This window comes from Rana temporaria, chromosome 3 (genome assembly GCF_905171775.1).
Source record: "Rana temporaria chromosome 3, aRanTem1.1, whole genome shotgun sequence".
NCBI lineage: Eukaryota > Metazoa > Chordata > Amphibia > Anura > Ranidae > Rana > Rana temporaria.
This window is the reverse complement of record NC_053491.1, coordinates 138,881,278-138,907,509: the sequence shown is the minus strand read 5'-3', so window position 1 is coordinate 138,907,509 and position 26,232 is coordinate 138,881,278. Positions and strand designations below refer to the sequence as shown.

The 26,232-nt window shown below is 40.4% G+C and overlaps 1 protein-coding gene across 2 annotated transcripts in view; it reads left to right on the top strand.

The window, feature by feature from the left end:
- Positions 1–26,232, top strand: part of RELN (reelin) — a 538,933-nt gene that overhangs the window by 324,935 nt on the left and 187,766 nt on the right. For both annotated transcript variants that reach the window (XM_040343494.1, XM_040343493.1), the window contains exons 17-20: positions 1,873–1,939; positions 2,971–3,204; positions 6,442–6,603; positions 19,423–19,659. In XM_040343494.1, coding sequence (XP_040199428.1) covers positions 1,873–1,939; positions 2,971–3,204; positions 6,442–6,603; positions 19,423–19,659 — 700 coding nt within the window. The remainder of the gene's footprint in view (positions 1–1,872; positions 1,940–2,970; positions 3,205–6,441; positions 6,604–19,422; positions 19,660–26,232) is intronic.

The window sequence follows — 26,232 nt, the reverse complement described above, 5'->3', positions numbered from 1 at the left end:
ATCTCTTCACACAGAGAAGTCTCATAGACTGACACAGAAACGGACAGTTTATGAAACTGTGATCTGAGCTCTTCACTGGCGATCTGTGTCAGAATTCACACTCCCCGATTCACCATCTCAGAGGTGGTGAAGCGGGGAGTGAAGAGGGAATCCCGGGGGTTCTGAGGAGGAAGGAGGAAGATTTTTAACTACCTTCTACCTCGTTCAGACCCCCCAACACTGTAACTATGTCCCCCTGTAATATTTATGTGTATACATATATATACATACATATATATAATGTGTACATGTATATATATATATAATGTGTGTGTATATACATGTATATACAGTGTATGTGTGTGTGTGTGTACATATATATATTATGTAGGGGGACTCATTATTTTAATGACATTAACCACGCGGTCTGTCAGTGTAATGAGCGGTGATAATTTATCATCTCTGTGTTTCTGTGAATTTCTGGTACTGTAATCTCGTAGAGTCTCACGAGATTCCAGTATCAGGGGCCGTTCTCCACTGTTTGAAGCGTTTTAAGATCACTTCACTCCTCCAAGGGTAAAGCGATCTTCTCCACTTCATAAACCGGCACACAGAGGAGAAAAATCTTCACTGTGATAGCCGGAGAACGAAGCAGTGAATAGAATTCACTGCTTCATAAACGGACACCCTAACCACTTGCCGACCTCCTCATGTACATATACGTCAGCAGAATGGCACGGACAGGCACATGTACGTACCTGTACGTGCTCTGCTTGACGTAGGTCGGGGGTCCTATCGGGACCCCCCCCCCCCCCCGGTACATGCGGCGGTCGGGTTCCCTCTGGGAGCGATCTGGGACGACGGCGTGGCTATTCGTTTATAGCCGCCCCGTCGCGATCGCTCCCCGGAGCTGAAGAACGGGGAGAGCCGTATGTAAACACGGCTTCCCCGTGCTTCACTGTGGCGGCGTATCGATCGAGTGATCCCTTTTATTAGGGAGACTCGATCGATGATGTCAGTCCTACAGCCACACCCCCCTACAGTTGTAAACACACACTAGGTGAACCCTAAATGTTACAGCGCCCCCTGTGTTTAACTCCCAAACTGCAACTGACAATGGTCCCAAAAATGTGTCAAAATTGTCCGAAGTGTCCGCCATAATGTCGCAGTCACGAAAAAAATCGCTGATCGCCGCCATTAGTAGTAAAAAAAAAAAAAAAAAAAAAAATGCAATAAAAGTATCCCCTATTTTGTAAACGCTATAAATTTTGCGCAAACCAACCGATAAACGATTATTGCGATTTTTTTTTACCAAAAATAGGTAGAAGAATACGTATCGGCCTAAACTGAGGAAAAAAAAATTATATATGTTTTTGGGGGATATTTATTCTAGCAAAAAGTAAAAAATATTGCATTTTTTTCAAAATTGTCGCTCTATTTTTGTTTATAGCGAAAAAAATAAAAACCGCAGATGTGATCAAATACCACCAAAAGAAAGCTCTATTTGTGGGGAAAAAAGGACGCCAATTTTGTTTGGGAGCCACGTCGCACGACCGCACAATTGTCTGTTAAAGCGACTCAGTCCCAAACTGTAAAAACACCTTGGGTCTTTAGGCAGCATATTGGTCCGGTCCTTAAGTGGTTAAGGTACAGCATAATTCTAATCTTCAGTGATTTAGAACATTGAAAGGGTCAATGCTGTGCTAAGCAGGCACAATTTATTGGTCATATGTTAGCGTGCTTGAGTTAATCTACTAGAAAATGTGAACTGTTAACGTTCAATACAGTTATCATGTCTTGGATCTTTTAATATGAGCTTCTCAGTTATAATGAGAATATCCATTTTACTCTCCCCATAAATCAACTGACATCTAAATGAGTTCTCTCTTACAGTTTACATTGGGCCATCCTGTCTGAAATTTTGCTCTGGTCGAGGACAATGCACAAGAACTGGCTGCAAGTGAGTGTCACATATATCTTGCAAGTATCACAGCTGGAGCTGCTTGTAGAAGTTATTACTACAGTGAATATCAGGCCTCCCATATGCCATTTTATCTGGACTAATGAGATTGCTCTATATTGATTTTTCTACTGTTCTTTATTGTCTAATCATTCTTGTCATTGCCTATGTTTCAATCACATCTGAGATATAGACACCAATATTTATTTAATATTGATAATGTTTTGTATTGAAACTTTGGCTTTAAGTACATTTTAACTGAATCAGAAAGGCTTTGTTGTGATTTAGCAAGGCTTAAGGCAGTATTTAACCCAAAACCAAAAGTGCAATATGTTGCAGCTTACCAATCATTAGATGTGGTAGCTTCATTTGTTTTCTTTTTTTTTTGCCTTCTTTTACTGTGTTCCCCTGGTAATCTGGCCAATAACACAATTCCTGCCCCAACTCTGGACGAGGAAGCACAGGGGGACAGCCAACAGCAGCATTGTAACTCTGAGGGGAAGGGAAGTGTTAGATACACTAGCAAATTTAAAGACACTAACAAAATAAAGCTGAATTCCAGCTAATACTTTAAAATCATTTTTTTATTTGTTATTTTGGGGTAAAGATTTTACACAAATAAATAAAAGCTGATTATTTTAGGCACCCCTGCTAATGTTAAATGATCTGTCTAATGACTGAAACTACAAGAGAGCTTTTCTTTTGAAAAAACATCAGACTTACTGCCTGGGTCACCAAATTAAAATAGAAAAAAGAAAGCCTAAAAAAGGAAACTAATGCAGCCATCACATCTAAGAATTGTTGTTCTGCAATATAAGTATATGTTTGCTTTTGGGTATAATACTGCTAGTTTAACTTTGTCAAGTCAGTATAGGGTTATGAATCTTACATTTTGGGACGCATGTTCCACCTGAGTATATATTATATGAAAGAGAGGGGAGATCAGCCGTTTCATTTTACAGAATGTATAATATTTTGTCTGTTCTAAACATCTATTTGTTTAACATACTGCTATATTGCTTACCTTTCAGATGTGAACCTGGTTTTTCTGGTCCTGCTTGTGAAATGGCTTCACAAACCTATCCTGTATTTATATCGGAAAGCTTCACCAGTTCCAGACTTTCCTCCTATCACAATTTCTACTCTATCCGTGGTGCTGAAGTTAGTTTTGGTTGCGGTGTTCTTGCAAGTGGAAAGGCTTTGATCTTTAACAAAGATGGGAGGAGGCAGCTTATTACTACCTTCCTCGACAGCTCACAGTCAAGGTCAGTGATCAGTGATTGTGCCTGAACTACTTGAGTATATATATATATATATATATATATATATATATATTCTGTATATCTGCATGACTGCTGTGTTTTTGTAAATGATGAAACAGTAAAGTCTGAAAAGCTTTTTTCAGCTGCACTGTTTATGCTTAAATGTACCCTTTAAGAAAGTTTATGTTTTGCTAAGTATCCCATGTGTCTAAGTTATTTACTACAGCCCCTTTTACAAATTCCTATTGTACATAGCGCATGTTCATGTGCATCTGTTTTCTAGACATGTGCACACTGAAATATTTTGTTTCGGAATTTCGGTTTCGTCTGAAAAATGTATTTATTTAGTTACTCCCGAAATTCGTTTTTATTTATTTTGTTTCGTTAAAAAATGCATTAGTCCGAAAATCCGAATTAAGGTCAAATCTGTCAGTGGAAGGCTTATGGTGTCTGTCGAATGTTCTAAGAAGATTTGACAAAGCCGCTAAACTGTACGATGCTGCAATCGTACATTTCCGGTCAAATGCTCTGCCCACAAGCTATAGTAGAATTCTAATGTTGTATGACTAGTAGTAATTATATTTATTAATAATTATTACATAATATGTTTTTAGCTGCTTCGTCGAATCTTCATGTCTCTATAATGTCGAATCTCTTCTCTCTCTGTCAAGTAATCTTGGGCTAATAGAGTTAGGTTAGGCACATTCGATAGACACAGATCGCTATTGTCACCATCATGTCAAATCTTCTATCTGTATCGAACTGTTGTTGCAACGAAACGAAAATAAAGCATTTTTTATGTCGGATCTTTCGGATTTCGAATTCTGTGCTTTCCTTATGGTTTTTGTGAAAACGAACGCGAAAATCCCCGAAATCCGGACGAAAATGCATTCGGACGAAAATGAATGCACATGTCTACTGTTTTCTGAAAAACTGACACCAGCTTTAAATAGCTGAAATACATATCCCGATCTATTTAATTTACAGTATGATCTGTTTTTTAAATGCTTCAACTGGTTCTTTCATAATAACCCCTTTGGGAACAGATACCACTGGTTGATTACTATGTTGTAATATGAGCTTATTTGATAAAGGGTTCAAAGTGCAGTAACCTTAAGAAACCAAACTACTTACTTTGTACTGAAGTCAGATGAATAATATATAACTGGGTACTGCACTTTGTAATTTACACTTGGCTCCTTGCACTGTTTTATTAAATAAGCCTGACACCAGCTTATAACAGTTTGAGTTAAATGTAAATATGAATTTAAGTAAGGAAAACCATTGTCTGTTCCAGTAAGCTAGAGATGCTAATAGCTTAGGGAGGTCATGACTGATGAAGTGGAACCTAGCCACCTGTTCTTTCTGCAGGAGTTCTGGTGGGTTTTACTAATGATAGAGTACATGATTGGCTTCATTTCCTTTGCTAAGCCTGATTGTTTGCAGAGTTAAAAAAAAAATCACCTTTCTACAGGTTCAGTTCATTAAGATGGATTTGTTATGTTAACTCCATTCTTTTATCTTATGATAATTTTCTCCTAAAAAGGTTTGGCTCACAAACATAAATATCATTTAGGTTTGGATTTCTCACATGAAATTCACATTTTGCTGTTGAAAGCTTTAATTTTACATAAGCCATTATTTTGATACCACTTGTTAATGCTATCTCTACTTAAAAACTCAGTTATCAGATATAACAGATACAAAAATCTAGGTACAAAAACCAGGTTACTTCCTAATTTCTCATTATCATGCTATCCAGCACTTTCCTTGGCTCCCGTAGTAAGCATCACTGTCAATATACCAGGTGTCTACAGAGTATTGTGTAGAGTAGACACTCATCAGAGCTGGGGTAAGAAGAGGGAACAGAAGAGTCATTGTCCACTAATACAATAAGGAAAATAAGGTATTTGCAGCCATCAACTACAAGGCTTGTTTTAACAATAGGTAAGCTTTGCCACTAGGTGCTTCATATAGCCTGATTTTATGTCTACTTTAAGAAGTGATAATCTGTGCAATAATCTTTGGGAATTTACTTTTACCATCTGAATACTGCACAAATTTCTAAGAAAATATCTGTATGTGCTAAATTCATTTGGGTAGTGCAGTATTAAACTAAAGTGGTTGTAAGCCCTTACATATACCCTCTGACATGACAAGCCTTGGGTGATACACAGAAATTAAACAAATTATTTCTCATTATTATTATTATTATTATTATTATTATTTATTATTATTACCCTCTCTTCTTTACAGCTTTCTAAAGCACATAGATTAAAGGCTTTTCCTCAGCTCTAGCAGACAGGAGGCAGAGATTTGACATTACACAGTGCACATCATAGAGCAGGAAGCTGAGTGTAATCTGAGACCAGAGTGGAGGGAATGGACACACCCCCTCTACACAGTCTCATCAGGAAACGTCACCTTCTGTGTGCTGGAGGGGCGGGTGGGACCATCTCCCAAGATTCTGTGTTGTTGAGAGAAGTTGCAGAAGGGGCTTTTGGAGATAGCAATGGAAAGAGAGGTGAGACAGAAACCACACTCTTTGGATTGAAGCTAGTATACACCATAGAGTTGTATGCTGTGTTCATTTTTTCATTTCAGAGGTACCATATACAATCCATATTTGACTGTAAAAATGCAAGGAGCACAAAGTGTATTCTGTAACATGTATTTTACAGGGAGAAGAAGATTGCTGATCTGTGTACAGAACTCTGTGTGCTTGTAAACACAGTATTCTGTGCTGTGATTGGCTACAGCCAATCAGCAGGTTTCGGACATAAATTATTGTCTGGGATCTGCTGACAAAATCCTGCTATAGCCAAAGCCAGTGCGTGTTAGCAACGGGCACACAAATGCTTGCCCCTAATCCAAACAGGCTGGATGACGTCGACATAGCCATCCAGCCTGCCCATGCCACAGTAAATGTGCTGTGGCCAAGCAGGAAAGCAGTTAAAAATGATTGCTGATCGTTATGGGATGCCACCATTTATAATATTGTTATTATTAGCAAACTTAAACAAGTTTAAAATTTGCAATTTCGATACTTGATTGTTTTAAATTTTGCATAAAGATGATTATGTTCAGTAAAGATACGTGTATTTGAAAATATATAAGTAAATAATAGCTGCGAAGTGTAAACATAACTTAGTTTGGATTTTTTTCATTATAAGGCGATCTCAAAACAAACTGCAAGTTTGGCATTTTAATCATTAAAGTGCTTATGCATTTTATCCACAGGTTTCTGCAATTCACTATAAGGATTGGTAGTAAATCTGTCCTGAGTACATGCAAAGCCCCTGACAAGCCAGGAGAAGGTGTTTTACTCCACTACTCTTATGACAATGGAATTACATGGAAACTGATGGAACACTATTCTTATCTTAACTACCACGAGCCAAGGTATGTGGAGAGCATTTGTGTCCAAAGTGATGTATGCAGTTGTTAGAAAGATCTGCTATTTACTGCCTAGACACTTGATAGCAGGAGCACAGGAAGCATTCAATTACCAGTTTCATCTAAGTAGTGTATATTGCAGCTGATACATTTTGAACCTGAAATGTGCAATATAAAGCAATAACTTGTAAATTGATACAAATAAAAATATGATTTTTGCAATGCAACAAGATTAACAGGAGTGACAATGTACTGCCATGCCATGGCCAAGCACTGAAATGTCAATTTTAACTTTTAACTAAAAAAATGTTTTTAATAAAAGTGATATATAGATACATCTATCTATCTATCTATCTATCTATCTATCTATCTATCTATCTATCTATCTATCTATCTATCTATCTATCTATCTATCTATCTATCTATCTATGTATATATAGATATATAGAGATACAGATATATATATATATATATATATATATATATATATATATATAGTTGTGCTCATAAGTTTACATACCCTGGCAGTTTCTTGGTCATTTTTCTGAGAATATGAATGATAACACAAAAACATTTCTTTCACTCATGGTTAGTGTTTGGCTGAAGCTATTCATTATCATACAACTGTGTTTACTCTTTTTAAATCATAATGGCAACAGAAACTACCCAAATGACCCTGATCAGCAGTTTACATACCCCGGTACTTAATACCGTGTATTTCCCCCTTTAATATCAATGACAGCTTTAAGTATTTTGTGGAATTTGTGGATGAGGCTCTTTGTCCTCTCAGATGGTAAAGCTGCCCATTCCTCTTGGCAAAAAGCCTCCAGTTCCTGTAAATTCTTGGGCTGTCTTGCATATGAACTGCACGTTTGAGATCTCCCCAGAGTGGCTCAATGATATTGAGGTCAGGAGACTAAGATGGCTACTCCAGAACCTTCACTTTATTCTGCTGTAGCCAATGACAGGTCAACTTGGCCTTGTATTTTGGATCATTGTCATGTTGGAATGTCCAAGAACGTCCCATGCCCAACTTCTGGTTGGTAAATGCAAATGTTTCTCCAGTAATTTTTGATAACATACTGCATTCATCTTGCCAACAATTTTGACCTAATTTCCTATGCCTTTGTATCTCACACATCTCCAAAACGTCAGCGATTCACCTCTGTACCTTTCATCATAGGCCTTGTTGACTCCTCCAAATGTATAGTTTATGGTTGTAAGCAAAAAGCAAAATTTCGGTCTCATCACTCCAAATGACTTTGTGCCAGAAGCTTTAAGGCTTGACTTTGTGCCAGAAGCTTTAAGGCTTGTCTTTGTGCTGTTTGGCGTATTGTAAGTAGGATACTTTGTGGCATTTGCGTAGTAATGGCTTTCTTCTGGCAACTCGACCCATCTTTCTTCATTGTGCCTCCTTATTGTATGTCTTGAAATAGCCACACCACATGTTTTCAGAAAGTCCTTTTTTTCACCTGAAATTATTTGTGGGTTTTTCTTTGCATCCCGAACAATTTTTCTGGCAGTTGTGGCTGAAATTGTAGTTGGTCTACCTGACCATGGTTTTGTTTCAACAGAAACCCTCATTTTCCAATTCTTGATTAGAGTTTGAGCACTGCTGATTGACATTCTCAATTCCTTGGATATCTTTTTATATCCCTTTCCTGTTTTATGAAGTTCAACTACCTTTTCTCGCAGATCCTTTGACAATTCTTTTACTTTCCCCATGAAAAGATAATGTATTCTAAACATAGACATCTAATACAACTGTCTGTGCTTGAATAAATGACAAGAGATATATGGCTTGACACGTTTCGCCCAGAATGAGGGCTTTTACACTTTTCAATTTTTTTGGGACTTATAGCTGGTAAGCAATACAGTGTGTTAATTCTAGAAATACATACATTAACAGCATATGATAAAAGTGTAATGTATAATGCCTTGTACACACGATTGGTTTTCCCGGTGGTAAAAAGTCAGCCGGGAAAACCGAGGGGAAAACCAAGAACCTGCTTGGTAGCTTTTTCTCCTTACACACGGCTGGGTTTCCCGACAGGAAAACTGCCATGAAAGCTTTGGTCGGGAAACCCGGCCGTGTGTATGCTCCAACGCGGGTTTTCCCCATAGGGAAACTGCCAGCTTAAAAAACGCTGGGAATCCCAGCGGGAAAATAGAGAACATGTTCTCTTTTTTCCCTTGGTATTCCTGGCTGTTTTCCTGTCGAGAAAACTGCGATGGAGCATACACACGGCCCGGCCAAAAGCTCTCATAGCAGTTTTCCTGCTAGGAAAACCGGTCGTATGTACAAGGTATGAGAATATTATATCTTTAAGGAAAAGAAAAAGCAAAAACAAAAAAGAAGAATTAAAACAACCTCAAATCACTTATAAAATTGCAATAATAGGCAAATTGGTGAAAAAAAAGGGAGCTTTGAAAACTGAGCGATCATTGGTGTTTGATCGTTTAGTTCTCAGTGTTAGAGTCGGCGGGGGACAGGTGCAGCATCGGACCAGTGCTGCATTCACCCAGGTAAGTATGAATCTGCCAAAAAAAAGTCCATTTCTCTAGTTAAGAAAATTAACTCTTCAGCTACTACTAAACACTAAAATATCTTTTTTTTTTAACATTGACCCTTTTAAAAACTTGCTTACCCAGGACTCCCTGCGCTAAATTCTCCTTGGAAGGAAAAATTCAAAAAGCTGTGATGTGTTTATTGACCTGTACATTAATCCATACAAGTGAAGTTGGTTTGCCTGTAAACTCAGTATCTGTATGGTATATGAACAGGTAGATGTTTCTATACCATAATCTAAAAACTATCCAGTGTCAAATAAGTCTTGCAATATCATTTTAAAGTACTGATGAGCCTGCTTGGGATTTATGTCCCGTAATGTGGAACACTAAGGCCCGTACACACGGTCGGTTTGGTTCGATGAGAATGAACCGAAGTTCATTTTCATCGGACCAAACCGACCGTGTATATAGGCTATCGGTCTGGTTTCCTTCGGTCCAAAATTTCTAAACATGCTTCAAAACCGAACCAATGGTTAGTACAGAAAAGCATTGGTTCAAAACCCGCGCATGCTCAGAATCAAGTCGACGCTTGCTTGGAAGCATTGAACTTCGTTTTATTCAGCACGTTGTGTGTTTGACGTCACCGCATTCTGACCTGCTCGGATTTTGGACTGATGGTGTGTACACATATCAGGCCGTACGGCCACTTCAGAGGTGAACCGATGAAAACGGGCCAGTCTCATCGGTTTTGTCCGACCGTGTGTACGGGGCCTAAGGGGATTCATTATGCGCTGCTCTCAACTCAACATCCATATATTTCACATAATGAAAAGGAGTGAGACATGCATTATGCATCATTCATATCACACACGTCTGTTTTGTAGGCTGTGTTTGGTATTACAAAGTACTGTGGCCTTATTCATAAATCTGCTATCAATATGATGAAATTCATAGACTGGGAGTCTGACATTTAATACTATAAGCTCATAGCCACAAAGTTAATTGGGATATTATAGCAATAATAAAAGAATATCTCTTTCATTTGAATGTTGTGTTCTCTTAATACTTAAATGGAAATTAAGTGGATGCAGCATTAAATTATTGACTTCAATTGTATCATAGAATGACTGTTTGTTTTAATCAGAAAAACTTAAACTGTATTTTCAGTTTAACACTGCTTAAGTAGGAGACCTAGAAATATATGCAGACACTCCTCTTTTAATAACTTACCTGTTTAACAGCCGCTCAGACTTATGACCAGCTCTCCCGACCCAAGCAATGCACTGTACATCATTGTATTGTACGGTACAGTACAGAATTTTTGGGCCAGATCCACATAGAATTGGATAGGCGCAGCATATCAGAGATACGCTACGCCGCCGTATCTTACCTGGCTTTAAGATGAATCCAGGAAGATTCCGCGGCGTAGTGTATTTCTGGCGGCGGAATTCAAATCGGCGGGTAGGGGGCGTGATTCATTTAAATGAAGCGCGTCCCCGCGCCGATTGAACTGCGCATGCTCCGTTTCAAAATTTCCCGCCGTGCTTTGCGCGAAATGACGTCGCAACGACGTCATTTTTTTAACTTAGACGTGACTTACGTCCATCCCTATTCACGGACGACTTATGCAAAAAAAAAATTCTAATTTCGACGCGGGAACGACGGCCATACTTTAACATGGCAAGTCTATCTATACGCCGCAAAATAGAAGCTTTAACTATACGGCGGAAAAAGCCGACTAGAGACGACGTAAGAGAATGCGACGGCCGCGCGTACGTTCGTGGATCGTCGGAAAAAGCTAATTTGCATACCCAACGCGGAAAACGAAGCGAACTCCACCCAGCGGACGCCGAAGTATTGCATCTACGATCCGAAGGCGTACGAACCCAAATGCCGTCGTATCTTGGTTTGAGGATTCAAACTAAAGATACGACGTGGGTAATTTGAAAGTACGCCGGCGTATTCGCTATGAGGATCTGGCCCCATGTTTATATTTTTGTGTTCTGTACTTATGCAAATTAAAACGTTATTGAGTTGGAGTTTTGTGTTTAGACCTTTGTTTCAGAATACAGTACAGTAGTTAAAGTGGTTGTAAACCCTTATAACACACTTTTTGCTACAGGCAAGCCTATAATAAGGCTTACCTGTAGCTACCCTGGATATATCCTAAACCTGAACGGTTTAGGTCTTAGGAGATATCCCCTGTCCCCTGCATGTGCCAATGTCATTGGCACATGCAAACTGAAGCAATGGCATGTATGTGCCTTGCTTCAGTAAGTGTGCCGTTACCGCATGCATGCGTCGGAGCCCGCAATTCCTGCAGATAACTCCGGGAGAGATGTCACCAGCCAGAGAGGGGTATGAGGACCGCTGCGGGGGCTTCGATGTAAGGTAAGTAATTCATAATGAGCTAGTATGCTAGGCATACTAGCTCATTATGCCTTAAATAAAAATAAATTGTAAAAAGAAAATTGTAAAAAAAAATACTGACACATGTTCCACTATCACATGATCGGTAATCGGTATCGGCAAACACTTGAAAAAAGTATCGGTACTTGTACTCGGTCTTAAAAAAGTGGTATCGGAAGAACCCTAATATTTATATATATATTTTATATACACACGCATGTACATACTTTTTATAAAATTGCTCTATTGCACTAAAATCAGGACTCCATCAATGGCTGTGACAACTGATTCAAATTAGAAACACACCACTGTAAACCAATGAAAATGGAAAATAACCTATTTTACTGCTTTGAATGTCGTGTAAACTTAACTTAGAAAGGTGGGCCCTTCCTATACCTAAAATGGCTGCCCTGCTTAACAATTCTCAAAAAAATAGCTCTGTGCCAATATGGCACAAATGGGTCAAGATAACAACATTTTTATTTATTTTTTAAAACTGTGCATTTATTACAAATCATTTCACAAGTAAGAAAGTTTCACATATATTAATTTCAAGTACGATATATATTTAGCTCTTTCCCTGGTGACAGTGGAAAGCATCACAAGTTCAGTGACACATTTTTTTGCTTCTGGCAACTACAAATGGTACAGTTGTAAAATAATTACATGTGTTGTGCACTCTGGTAGTGTGGAATTCTTGGCAATGCTGGCTTTTGTAATGGAGGATTTCATCAGTCTGTGACAAAAGATATCAACCAAAACTTGCTAAGGAATGCATTGTTGATGATTAACATTTTAGCGCAAGAAAATGTAGGAAACCAGTGTCATAGAGTTCACCGTTTTACAGATAGAAAATGGTCTATTATATGATTTAGCATAGCTTAATCTTATTTTGGTAACTAAATGTTATACAAGAATTGTATTGATCTATAGGTCTTAATTGCACATCATAATATAACAAATGTTTTACTTGTCAACTGCTACCAGGTTGGGGCGAATACAAACCAATGAATAATTTACTGACTCTTCAGGAAAATTACATTGCTTTAGCACTGTGGTGTGTATTTGCTCTACTACCATATGCAGTAATTGCTGCAGGAGATTAGATATTATTCTTAATTTTCTTTGCCGTTTGTCAAGTGCCCATTTGTTGTCATAGCTGCCACAGCAAATCAAATGACTTTGCACGCAGGACTGCACCCTTAGGAATAGGTCAGGGTGTGATTTCCATACATACACTTCAAGAGTCTATAATCAGCTTTTGGCACAATTATCTTTGTAGCATACATGAAAGGGCGTGCCTTTCAAAAGAACACATAAAATGTAGAAAGTATGCTTTAATACACAGAAACATACATTCATATTTATTTTATTTTTACAAAACAAAGTGTATCCATTTTTTCCAGTACGTACATGCAAGAAAAATCCTGTTTTTATTTTTAGTGAATTGCATTTTTATGAGCATCTTGTGTAATTGGTGCACATGAACAAAGGTAATTGTAATACAAATGTTTTGTGAGAATGTATTTTGCATGTTGGGCACTGAAGTCAACATAACTTTATTTTATTTACCTAGTTTAGTGAAAATTCATTTGGCCACTGTTCAAGATGGCACAACCCTCTTAAATGCTTTGTTTATATTTTTTCTTTATCATTATTTATTTTTGACAACTGGATTAGGACATATCGAGGCCAATGTACTAAATTGAATAAACATGAGCAGTGCTAAACTGCAGGATCAGGGTCAGGCCCCTTTCACACATGCTGCCCATTTGTCCAGTTTTTATCCATCAATTGACAAATGAAAAATGGACATCAATGCATCTCTATGGAAAAACGGATGTAAATGGATGATCATCCATTTACATCAGTTTACATTCGCATCCATCAACGCCGTTTTTTTTTAATGGATCAAAGCTCTATTTTTCTTCTGTTAAAAAATGGATCGGGTGAAAAACGGATGTAAACTGACACGTACGGTACGTTTTCCATTCATTTTTGCATTGGTAGTGGATGTAAATAAACTGATGAGAAAATAATGAAAAACTGATGCGCACCTAATGAAAGCTTGATGAAAAACTGATGAAAACTTTATCTGTTTTTTCTTTGAAAAGACGTGACTGAACTGATGAAATTAATGGCTTGTATGTGGCTTGTATGTGTGAAAAGGGCTTTAAACTTCACAATTAAATTGTACGCCCACATATGTGAGTGAACGTGAACAAACATTCTCTTACATGCTCGATAATCTATTAACTTGTCTAGTTGATCATACGCCTTTGTTTAGTGCTTAATTTGCCATGGCATTGAACATCCAGGTAATTTTGCTGTTATGCATACTGTTTCCCTAAGGCACATTTATAAATGCACATGGCAATTTAAAGAAAATAACATAAAGAAAAAAAAATATCTTTCTAAGCATTGACTGTGCATGTGCCAAACTAAAAGCTATGCTGTTATATGAAAAAGTCAGTACATGTATTTCACTATTTTGCATTGGATTCTGTATACCAAGCACCAGCATATGAATTTTGTGCTTGACCTCCTGGACATGTGCCGAAAGATTCAAGAATAAGCAGTACAATAACCATATTTTTAAGCTGAAAACACACTATACACTTTTCTGTAGATTTTTTCTCTTCAGAGAATATATGAGGTCAGACCTTAATGCCCTGTACACACGATCAAAATTTCCGATGGGATAAAATCGGATGGAATTTTTCATCAGAATTCTGTTCAAGCTGTCTTGCATCCATACTGTCAGACCAAATCCTGACCGTCCAAAACTTAGTGGTGACATAAAAGACTACGACGAGCCGAGAAAAGTTTAATGCTTCCGAGCATGCGTTAACTTGATTCTGAGCATGCGTGGGGTTTTTCTCCGTTGGAGTTCCACACAGACGATAGGAACTTGTTCCTATGTTCTATTTCTAAACTCTGACGAAAAATGTCAGATGGGGCCCACATATGATTGGAATATCCCATATCTGATTGTGTGTACAGGGCATAAGGGTTTCAATTTGTATGCAATCAGGCAGGTCCTTCCACTACATGGTTTTGGTAAATCTAAAGGAAATCAGACAACAAAAGTTGTAAAGTGTGTATGGGGTCTAAAGGCCCATACACGGTCAGAAAATTTTGTCCGATGAACGATCTGCCAATTTTCTTTTCGTTAGTATGCTGCTTTTGACAGCTGATTACGAATTTTCGTCAGACAAAAACTGGATGTGCAGGCTTGGATATTTTTAGTCTGATCTGACCACAACATCCGATTTTTATTTTCATTAGTATGATTTTCTGACAATAAAAATCTGAAGAGCAAGACTAGGCATGCTCAGAAATGAAAGAACACATATAAAACAATTTAACACATTACGTCACTTTTGACGTTGAATCCTGCCATGAGAAAACTTCCTGATGGTGCAGTACCCTCTTCACTTTTGATTTGAGACTGGCATCCAACAAAAAACTGATGAAAATTCGTCCAATAATGTGACCGTGTGTACAAGGCTTTAGAGTCTCCTATAAAGTGGAAGTTCAGTCGAAACCTAATCTAATCTTAGAACCCTATACACACTATTAGATGTTCTGCAGATTTTGTCTTCAGATTTACCAAAACCATGTAGTTCAAGGGCCTGATTGCATACCAATTAAAACTCTAAAGCCTCGTACACACGATACGAAAATAAGATGGGGAATACAGCTTCATTATTATCCCATTAAAGAAGATGAGAATGTGTGCTGCATTTTGAAATTTTATTAATTGGCACGTCACGAATGTTAATTCTAGATTACGAACAGTAGTTTACAAGACCAAACTTTTCTGGGTCATTCCTTGATTCTGAGCATGCGTGTTTGTACTTTTGAGTTTTGTGTGATGATTTCTGTACTGACCATCTAAAAATCAGACGTTGAGTTCACATCCGACAAAATTTTTATAGACTGCAGATCCAGCTTTTGTCTGATAAAAAAGTCAAATCGGCTGTCGAAAGCACCGTACTAACGATCCGAAAATCTGCAGACAGCTCGTCTTACAAATTTTCTCTTCTGAAGATTATAAGCAGATTTTTGTCTTCAGATTTACCAAAACCATATAATATGAAGTCAAACCTTAAAGCCGTGTACACATGATCGGTTTGTCCGATGAAAACAGACCGATGGACTGTTTTCGTCGGACAAACTGATCGTGTGTGGGCTTTTTTCCATCGTGTTAAAAAATAGAACATGTTTTAAATATTTTCCTATGGATAAAAAAATAATATAAAAATCTGATCGTCTATGTGGAACTCCATTGGCTAAAAATCCATGCATGCTCAGAATCAAGTCGACGCATGCTCGATAGCATTGAACTTTTTTCGACTCGTCGTAGTGTTTTACGTCACTGCGTTTTGGCACGGTGGGATTTTTGACTGATGGTGTTTAGGCAAGACTGATGAAAGTCAGCTTCATCAGATATCCGACAAATTCGCTGGGTGCTCCGGTCCCAACGCATTATAGGCTCCCAGTACCAACTTCAGGGTACAGGAGGGACAGCCGACAACTGTATTTGTTTATTTTATTCAGCTTTCATTTGTTCTATTTTGATCTGGTGTTCCAGCCAGTAAGTCTGTTGTTTTTCAACAGAATAGCTCTTTTGCAGTTAGAGATGAGCTAGACCATTTAGCACTGGCAGGGATGCTTATAATGATTAGCATTTATTTACTTATGTTAAACCTTTATCCACAAACCTTTATCCCAGTTGTTAAGGATCCAGCACCCGCCAGCATCCTAACAGCCAGTGACTGATACCTGCTGGCATATGTGTGCACAGCTTATTACATTGGGGTGTGCACCCCAAAGCTTAAACACACATGCCTTTCGCTGCACCCTCAGCTGCACTGGGCAGTGAATGAATGGAAAGTGCTCTTTGCCGAGTGGCTTAGTGTTCATTCACAAACTGAGGCATAGTAAACATAGTTTACTATAATTCAGTTATGAATGGACACAGTGAGCACTGTGTTCAATTTAGAAAAGGAAAGGGGACATCAACTGGCATATTCACTAGCCCCTTTACCCACTCTCTATCCTGAGACATCCCCCACAGAAGCCAGTAGCACTGTGGGGCTAAGGTGCCAACACAGGGGGAAGCCCGGCAATAGCAGGAATCGTCATTGCACGTAGTGATTAGGGTGTGCCTAGGCACATCTGGCACACCCCCTGTGCACGCCTATGCCTGCTGGGCACTTTAACCTGTGGGTATCTGCAGACAGCTTAAACACTGGGTATTTTTAAAGTGCTCTTTAAAAATAAGGGGGCCCCCAGATACCACCCCCATGTGAATAAGTAAGTGGTACATTGTACCCCTGTTCATTTACAAAAAAAGAATGTACTCTGTGGCTGAAGGTTCGTTCACTTGAACACTCATTCAGCTGTTTTCATAATATTCTTCTGTCATGAATCTGCAGTAATACTTTCATTCCATGTCTGTCTGCTTACCTCTGGTCTGTGTATTAGCCTTAGGGCCTGGACTCTCACACCTGCATGGTTAACCGGTTCCCGACCGGCTCACGCAGATTTACTGTGGCAGAATGGCTCTCCTGGGCGAAATCCCGTACATATATACGGCTTCGCCCAGGAGAGCCACCAGAGGGCGCGTGAGTGCTGCGTGCGAAACCACAATCTGTCATCTCGCCTAGTTAGTCCCATTCCTTCATAGTTAGAACACACAATAGGGAACACACTTAACCCCTTGATCGCCCCCTAGTGTTAATCCCTTTCCTGCCAGTGACATTTACCCAGTAATCAGTGCATATTTATAGCGCTGATCGCTCTGTAAATGTCAATGGTCCCAAAAATGTGTAAAAGGCGTCCGACCTGTCCGCTGCAACGTCGCAATACCGCAAAAAAATCGCAGATCACCGCTATCACTAGTAAAGAAAAATTAAATAAATAAAAAACACCATATAAATGCCATAAATCTTTCCCATAGTTTGTTGACGCTATAACTTTTTGCGCAAAGCAATTAATATACGCTTATTGCGTTTTTTTTATATCAATAATATGTAGAAGAATACATATCAGTCTAACTGAGTAAACAAATTGGGATATTGTGTTTTTTCAAAATTGGTGCTCTATTTTTGTTTAAAGCGCCAAAAAAAAAATGCAGAGGTGATCAAATACTACCAAAAGAAAGCTCTATTTGTGGGAAAAAAAGGACGTCAATTTTGTTTGGGAGCCACATCGCACGACCGCGCAATTGTCATTTAAAGCGACGCAATGCCGAATGGCAAAAAGTTCGCCGGTCATTTGGCAGCCAAATGGTCCGGCGCTGAAGTAGTTAACCACTTAAGGACCGCCAGACGCCGATATACGTCAGCAGAATGGCACGGCTGGGCACAGGCACGTACAGGTACGTCGCCTTTAACTAATTGCCGACCAGCCGCCGTCGTTTTACGGCGGCAGGTCGGTTCTCCTGCGCGAGAGCCCGTAGCTATACGTCGTCTCTCGCACAGGCCACTAGGGACCGGTGTAAACGCTATAACTTTTGCGCAAACCAATCAATAAACGCTTATTGCGATTTTTTTTAACGAAAAATATGTAGAAGAATTTGTAACGGCCTAAACTGAGGAAAAAACATGTTTTGTATATATATTTTTAGGGGATATTTATTATAGCAAAAAGTAAAAAATATTCATTTTTTTCAAAATTGTCGCTTTATTTTTGTTTATAGCGCAAAAACTAAAAACCGCAGAGGTGATCAAATACCACCAAAAGAAAGCTCTATTTGTGGGGAAAAAAGGACGCCAATTTTGTTTGGGAGCCACATCGCACGACCGCGCAATTGTCAGTTAAAGCAACGCAGTGCCGAAACGCAAAAAGTGCTCTGGTCTTTGACCAACAATATGGTCCGGGGGTTAACCCCCGGACCATATTGTTGGTCAAAGCCTGCTCGCAACCCAGTCCGAAGCTCCATAACCGCGCCCACGGGACCCACGGACCCGATCGCCGCCAGTGTCCCGCGATCGGGTCACAGGAGCTGAAGAACAGGGAGAGGTGTCCGTTCTTCTGTGTGGCAGTGTCACTGATCGTCTGTTGCCTGATATAGGGAACGACGATCAGTGACGTCACACCTACAGCCACGCCCCCTACAGTAAGAATCACTCCCTTAGGGCACACTTAACCCCTTAGCGCCCCCCTAGTGGTTAACCCCTTTACTGCCATTGTAATTTTCACAGTAATCAGTGTATTTTTATAGCACTTTTCGCTGTGAAAAATGTGTACGCCATAATGTCACAGTCACGAAAAAAAACGCTGATCGCCGCCATTACTAGTAAAAAAAAATATATTAATAAAAATGCCATAAACTATCCCCTATTTTGTAAACGCTATAACTTTTGCGCAAACCAATCAATAAACACTTATTATGATTTTTTTTACCAAAAATATGTAAAAGAATACGTATCGGCCTAAACTGAGGAAAAAACATTTTTTTTTATATATTTTTGGGGGATATTTATTATAGCAAAAAGTAAAAAATATTGCATGTTTTTTTTAAATTTTCGCTCTATTTTGTGAACAAATACCACCAAAAGAAAGCTGTATTTGTGGGAAAAAAAGGACACCAATTTTATTTGGTAGCCACGTGGCACGACCGTGGAATTGTCAGTTAAAACGACGCAGTGCCGAATAGCAAAAACTGGCCAGGTCCTTTACCTGCAAAATGGTACGGGTCTTAAGTGGTTAAAGATTAAATAAGAGAAAATACTAATAGACATGCAATTAAAATTAAAGAAATAACATATGCAGTATAACACAAATCATTTGAAACACATAAACCTTCTAGCACATACTGTTTATTGTAATGTATTTTTAAATCATTGCTCAAGCTGTTTCAGTTGAAGTGTGATTTCTTTTAATTTTTTTCAGGATAATATCTGTGGAACTGCCTGAAGAAGCCAAACAATTTGGAATTCAGTTTCGATGGTGGCAGCCATACCATTCTGGTCAAGGGGAAGATGTGTGGGCCATTGATGAGATCATTATGACATCTGTACTCTTTAACAGTATTAGCTTGGACTTCACTAACTTAGTGGATGTTACTCAGTCTCTGGGTTTTTACTTGGGGAATGTGCAGCCATACTGTGGACATGATTGGACACTATGGTAAGACTTACATTTTGATATGTAAACTGACTAGTTTTTCTTTAATACTCTAATATTATAAAATGTTTTTGTGACTATATTAATTATTTACATTTTTAATAATATTTTTTTCAGTTTTCAACCTTTGATAGGTAAAGAATAAGAGCTATAAAATATTAGTAACTTTTCATTCTAATATTTAACCTTTTCTGATGCTCAATTTAAAGTTATTATGTGCTTAATGAATATTCTGGTATTCGAAACTAAAGCCCCATACACACGGTCAGACCTTTGTCCGACCAAAATCACATTGGAATGTTCTCTATCTAAAAGCGCCCAGAGGCGATTTAGTTTGCAGGTGTTGCGCTATATAAGTTTCTCACTCGCTCAATGGAATTCCTCGGAATTTCCGATGGAAATAATCCGATGGGGCATACACACGGTCGGAATTTACGATGGAAAAAGTCAGTCGGACTTTTTCCATCAGAAATTCCGATCGTGTGTACGGGGCATAAGTCTGGGTTTAGTTTTATCATAGGTTTTTTATTATATAGGTTTTATTATTATGAGTCTTATTTGTTGCTATGAGTCCAGGAAAAATGTCCAGTGTAAAACTGGCAATATCCTATATAAATAAGGGAATAAAGAAGGATGATTGCAGGTTAAAACTCCCAAAGTCCATCCAGAATAAGGATGGGCAAACAGTTCGCCAAATGACCACAATGCACCGCCACACAGTGCATTGAAAGCCCTGATTTGGCTGAAGCAAAAAAGCTTCGCCCAATCAGGGCACAGAGCACGGTCAGAGCCATGATTTAATTCTGTCATGATGACTGTATCCAATCATAGCCCATTGTTCTTAATCCCGCCCCACACTATAAAAGTATTCTGTCCATAGCGGCCATTTGTAGTGTGATAGTGGTGTGGAGAGAGATAGAACAGGGCTCTGTTCAGTGCTATTAGACAGTGTGCTATAGTATAGTATTCTGATTCTATTGTCAGTGTAGAATATCAGTTTAGTGTGCATCTAGGGATAGTTCAGTGTGAGTGTAGTGCGACCATTCATCTTTATATTAGTGTGAATGTAGGGATAGTTCAGTCAATGTGAGTGTAGTGACCGTTTAACACAGTATATTTTATTGTATTACTGCAAGTTTAACACCATATAGCTCTGTGCATTACTGCAAGTTTAACGCTGTATATTTCATTGCTTTACTGCAAGTTTAACGCTGTATAGTTCTGTGCGTTACTGCAAGTTTAACGCCATATAGTTCTGTGCGTTACTGCAAGTTTAACGTCATATATTTAATTGCGTCACAGCAAGTTTAAAGCCATATAGTTCTGTGCGTTACTGCATGTTTGACACAGTATATTGCAGTATATTATAGTGTATCCGTGGATTGTGTCTGTGTTGTGAATACTCAAATTAAAGTGCACCAAACACCAATTTCCATTGATTAAAGTGCATCCATGTACACATTTACACATCTTTATTACATTTTCTTAATAAGCACCCCCCCCCCCCCACTCCCCTATCATGTCTGGGAGGACAGCAAGGAGAGGCAGATGTTCCCATGGCACTGTAAGGGGGCCAGCAGTGTATGTGTCCACAGGCAAAGGTGGACATGGTCAGACCTCTAGCAGGGCATTATTTCCTCTGTTTAGTGATGTTGCCCGTGCAATCCAGCCACAGCATGCAGAGGAGGTGGTGGACTGGCTTACTAAACCGTCCTTGTTTTCACCCTTCTCATCCTCCATCACCCAAGCAGAGACTAGTGCGCAGTCCCCTGCAGCTGCCATAGTGGCAAAACCTGTCTCCTTGTCCACAGCTATTCCTGCCATAGCCCCAGCATCAGGCATGGAGGAGTCAGTGGAGTTATTTGAACACAGTGTCAGCCACTTGCTCCTTGATAATGCACAGCCATTGCTCGATTCAGATTTTGGCTCTGACTCTAAAGTTGATGAATGCAGGAACATGAGCCTACAGAGAGGGGGGAAAACTGGTACACAAATTTGTAGTAATGTTTTCCCAGCCACAACAGATTGCCAAGTTGACTCCGGTTGTAATGAGGATAGAGGAGATGATGATAATGAGGACACTGACTCGACTTGGATGCCGGATAGAGCAGAGGAGGAAAGTGAGGGTGAGGCACAACCCCAATGAGGCAGCTAATATGGAAGAGTAGAGAGCAGCCACCCTTTTCCATCACATTGTGGAGCTGTTATCTCCCGACCCACAGCTCAGCTGTCTTGGACTTTTTTAGTACATGTGCAGCCGATCGCACTGTTGCGATTTGCAAACTTTGTCTCAAGCACATCAAGTTTGGCAAAAACACCAACCATTTGGGTACCACATGCTTGACAAGACATTTAACCTCCCACCTCTTAGCCTTCTGGCAAGAGCTCCTAAAAGCCACACAAAAGGGTCACAAATCTGTCCCTCCTCCTTACTCGCCTCAGTCTGTCCCTGCTATACCTCATGTCCTCTTGGAAGCCTCCACTGACAGGGATGATGATATAGCGCAGGGTGTCCCAGGTCCTTGCAGCACATCTGCCAGCAGCACACCACCAGCTGTAGACTGTTTCCAGCAAATTTCTCTGACCCATCTGCCGCAGCAGAAAAAAATATATAATCCCTGCCACCCACATGCCCTGCATCTAAACGAAAGCTTGCTGCTTGCCCTACAACTTCTGCCTTTCCGCCTGCTGGATTCTGCCCCCTTCCGTGAATTTGCAGAATGTGCTGTACCACAATGACATGTTCCCAGACACTATTTCTTTCACGTAAGGCCATTCCATCTCGCTACCATCACGTGGAAGGCAAGGTTGTGGCATCTTTGGGCAAGGCAGTCAGCCGCAAAGTCCATGTTACTGCTAACAGGTGGTCCAGCAAGCATGGCCAGTGACAATATATTTAGTTCACTGCACACTTGGTAACTGATTGCAACTCGGAAGGATGCAAGACAGTGCTGCAGATTGTTGTGCCCTCATGTCTCCATACAGCCAGTGATGATGTCAGATTCGTCAGCTCTGCCTCCTCCTCCTCCTCCATGCCGTCCTCTGCTTGGCCTATGAACCTCAATTACCTCCTAAACGTTCAAAGGGCTATTTAATGACTAAAAGGTGCCATGCAGTGCTTGAGCTGGTGTGTCTAGGGGACAGAAACCACACTGAAGCAGAGATTCTTGCAGCTCTGCAGGGACAGGCCCAGAGGTGGTTCACACAACGCCAGCTGGAGCCAGGAATGGTGATGTGTGATAATGGCACAAACCTCCTGTCCACCCTTAGACAGGGAAATTTGACACATGTGCCATGCCTGGCACATGTCCTCACTTTGGTGGTACAGCATTTTCTAAATAGGTAACCAGAGTTGAAAGATCTGCTAAAGCAGGCCAGAAGAGTCTGTAGCCATTTTAGGCTGTCATACACAGCCAGTGCTCAGTTGGCTGAAATTCAGCGGGAATTCCACCTTCCCGTAACCTGCCTAATTTGTGACATGCCCACCAGGTGGAGCTTGACTTTGGCAATGTTGCAGCGACTGCAAATGCAGCAGAGGCCCGTCAACAAGTACCTGTGTGAGTATGGCACAACGACAGGCTCAGGCTGGCTCAGCTTTTTTTTCACGCCAATGGCTGCTCATAAAGGATGCATGCACTGTACTGTCACCATTTGAGGAGGCCACAAGGATGGTGAGCCGTGACAATGCATGCATCAGTAACACAGACACAATTGTTTCTATGCCACAGAACACACAAGAGGAGAGAGAGGAGGAGGAGGAGGATTCTGGCAGTTTCGAAGGCATTCAAGCAGAATGAAGACATATGTCAAACAGTAAGAGATGGTTTTCCATCCGCATAACCCTTGAAAGTAGTACGTGCCTGGGAGCAGACAGTTCCAGATACTATAATACTATGTGACTCTGAGGAGTCTGCTTCTCATGCCTCCACAAATTTGCGGTGCATGGGCTCCTTCATACTTCAAAGCCTGCGAAAGGACCCAAGAATACGAGGCATAAAGGAAAAGGATCACTATTGGTTGGCAACCCTTCTTGACCACCGTTATAAGGGAAAAGTCTCATAAATCATCCCGTCCCCACAGAGTGCAGAAGAGGAAATCTCTTGAGGACACCTTAAAGAGCAGTTTATCAAACACTTTTCCTGATGTTGGTAGATAACAGTGTCGTGGAAAATGTAGTTTTGAGACTTCTGTTGGTCAAGAGAGGAGCGGTGGAGAAGGCGTCCGCCTAAGTGATGCATTTCTGAATTTTTTAGTCCTCAGCTTCCACATCCCATTTGCAGTGTCTGCGATTATCTAGGGGTAAAAACAGAGATGGAAAGCTTTCCAGTCGACGATCCACTGGCTTATTGGGTCATGAGAATAGGCCACTGGCCAGAACTTTCCCAGTATGCTATTGAGCTGCTGGGCTTCTCTGCATCCAGCATTCTTTCCAAACAGAATTCAGTGCTGCTGGAGGTTTTGTTACTGATCATAGAACGCATCTGTCCACAGATTCCGTGGACCGTCTGACTTTTATCAAAATGAATCAGTCCTGGATTACCAGCAGCTATGAAGCCCCTGATGCCGATGTCACCGAATAAGTGTTTTTGAGATGTGGAATATCAGCAGGACTTCTAGGCTGCCTAAAGTTGTGGGTGTTGATTTCATCTGGAAGAATGTTTTTGGTGTAGATTTCATGGGAAAAATTAACACCGAAAGACCAATTTTTCTGCACCGGTTTGACATGTGCATATCATTACAATTTGTTTGGGAATGTCAGTCAGTTGTTTATGTATAGTTAGTTGGTCCCCGTGACCTTTTGAGCCTGGGTATGCCCTTTAGGCTCTGTGTTGTATGTACTATCTCTTTTCTTCAAACAATAAGAAGAATAAAAAAGTTTACGGTGTGAAAGTGCCACCAACACCCAAAGAACAAACTTTCTACACCTGTTTGATGGGTGCATATGATTGCAATTTTTGAAAGCAAGGCCAAATTACCACGTCGTATCTTTGGTTTGAATCCTTAAAACAAGATACAACGGCATCTGGGTTAGATCCGACAGGCGTATGGCTTTGTACGCCTTCGGATCTTAGATGCAATACTTCAGCGTCCGCTGGGTGGAGTTCTCGTCGTTATCCTCGTCGTATGCAAATTAGCTATTTCCGACGATCCACGAATGTACGCGCGCCCGTTGCATTCTCTTACGTCGTCTCTAGTCGGCTTTTTCCGGTGTATAGTTAAAGCTGCTGTTTTGCGTCGTATAGTTAGACTTGCCATGTTAAGTATGGCCGTCGATCCCGCGTTTATTTCGAATTTTTTTTTTTTGCGTAAGTCGTCCGTGAATCGGGATGGACGTAATTCACATCTATGTTAAAAAATATGACGTCCTTGCGACATCATTTAGCGCAATGCACAGCGGGAAATTTAGGGACGGTGCATGTGCAATTCATTCGGCGCGGGGGCGCGCTTCATTTAAATGAAACACGCCCCCTGATCGCCGATTTGAATTCCGTGCCGTTGCGCCGCTTGAGATACACTACGCCACCGTAACTTACGGCGAAAATTCTTTATGTATTCGATTTAAAGCCAGGTAAGGTACGGCGGCGTAGCGTATCTCGGATATGATGCGCCGGGGCAGATCTTTGTGGATCTGCCCCCATGTGCTTTATTTCCCCCTTATTTTAAGTGAATATTGTCTAAAATGAATTATAAGACATGTTTTGTTTTGCACTTCTCATAATGCTGATAGCACTCTGAACAGGTTGTTCAATACCATAATTATTTTCTGCTGTATGCACATATGGTGACAGAGGGGTAAGACAGATGACCGCTGCTGTTTCTTTGTCAGATAACAGCCATTGTCCCCAGTATATCCAGCCATTGTCCCCAGTATATCCAGCCATTGTCCCCTGTATATCCAGCCATTGTCCCCTGTATATCCAGCCATTGTCCCCTGTATATCCAGCCATTGTCCCCTGTATATCCAGCCATTGTCCCCTGTATATCCAGCCATTGTCCCCTGTATATCCAGCCATTGTCCCCTGTATATCCAGCCATTGTCCCCCGTATATCCAGCCATTGTCCCCCGTATATCCAGCCATTGTCCCCTGTATAACAGCCATTGTCCCCTGTATATCCAGCCATTGTCCCCTGTATAACAGCCATTGTCCCCAGTATATCCAGCCATTGTCCCCTGTATATCCAGCCATTGTCCCCAGTATATCCAGCCATTGTCCCCTGTATATCCAGCCATTGTCCCCCGTATATTCAGCCATTGTCCCCCGTATATCCAGCCATTGTCCCCCGTATATCCAGTCATTGTCCCCCGTATATCCAGCCATTGTCCCCTGTGAATCCAGCCATTGTCCCCTGTGAATCCAGCCATTTTCCCCTGTGAATCCAGCCATTGTCCCCTGTGAATCCAGCCATTGTCCCCTGTGAATCCAACCATTGTCCCCTGTGAATCCAGCCATTGTTCCCTGTACCTACTGTACCTAATCACCGCGGCGGGGAACATTACAGACAGCGTTCGTTTGAACAGCTGTTTTCCCCGCTACGCATAGACACTCCCCCTTGCTCGCGATTGGACAGATCCGT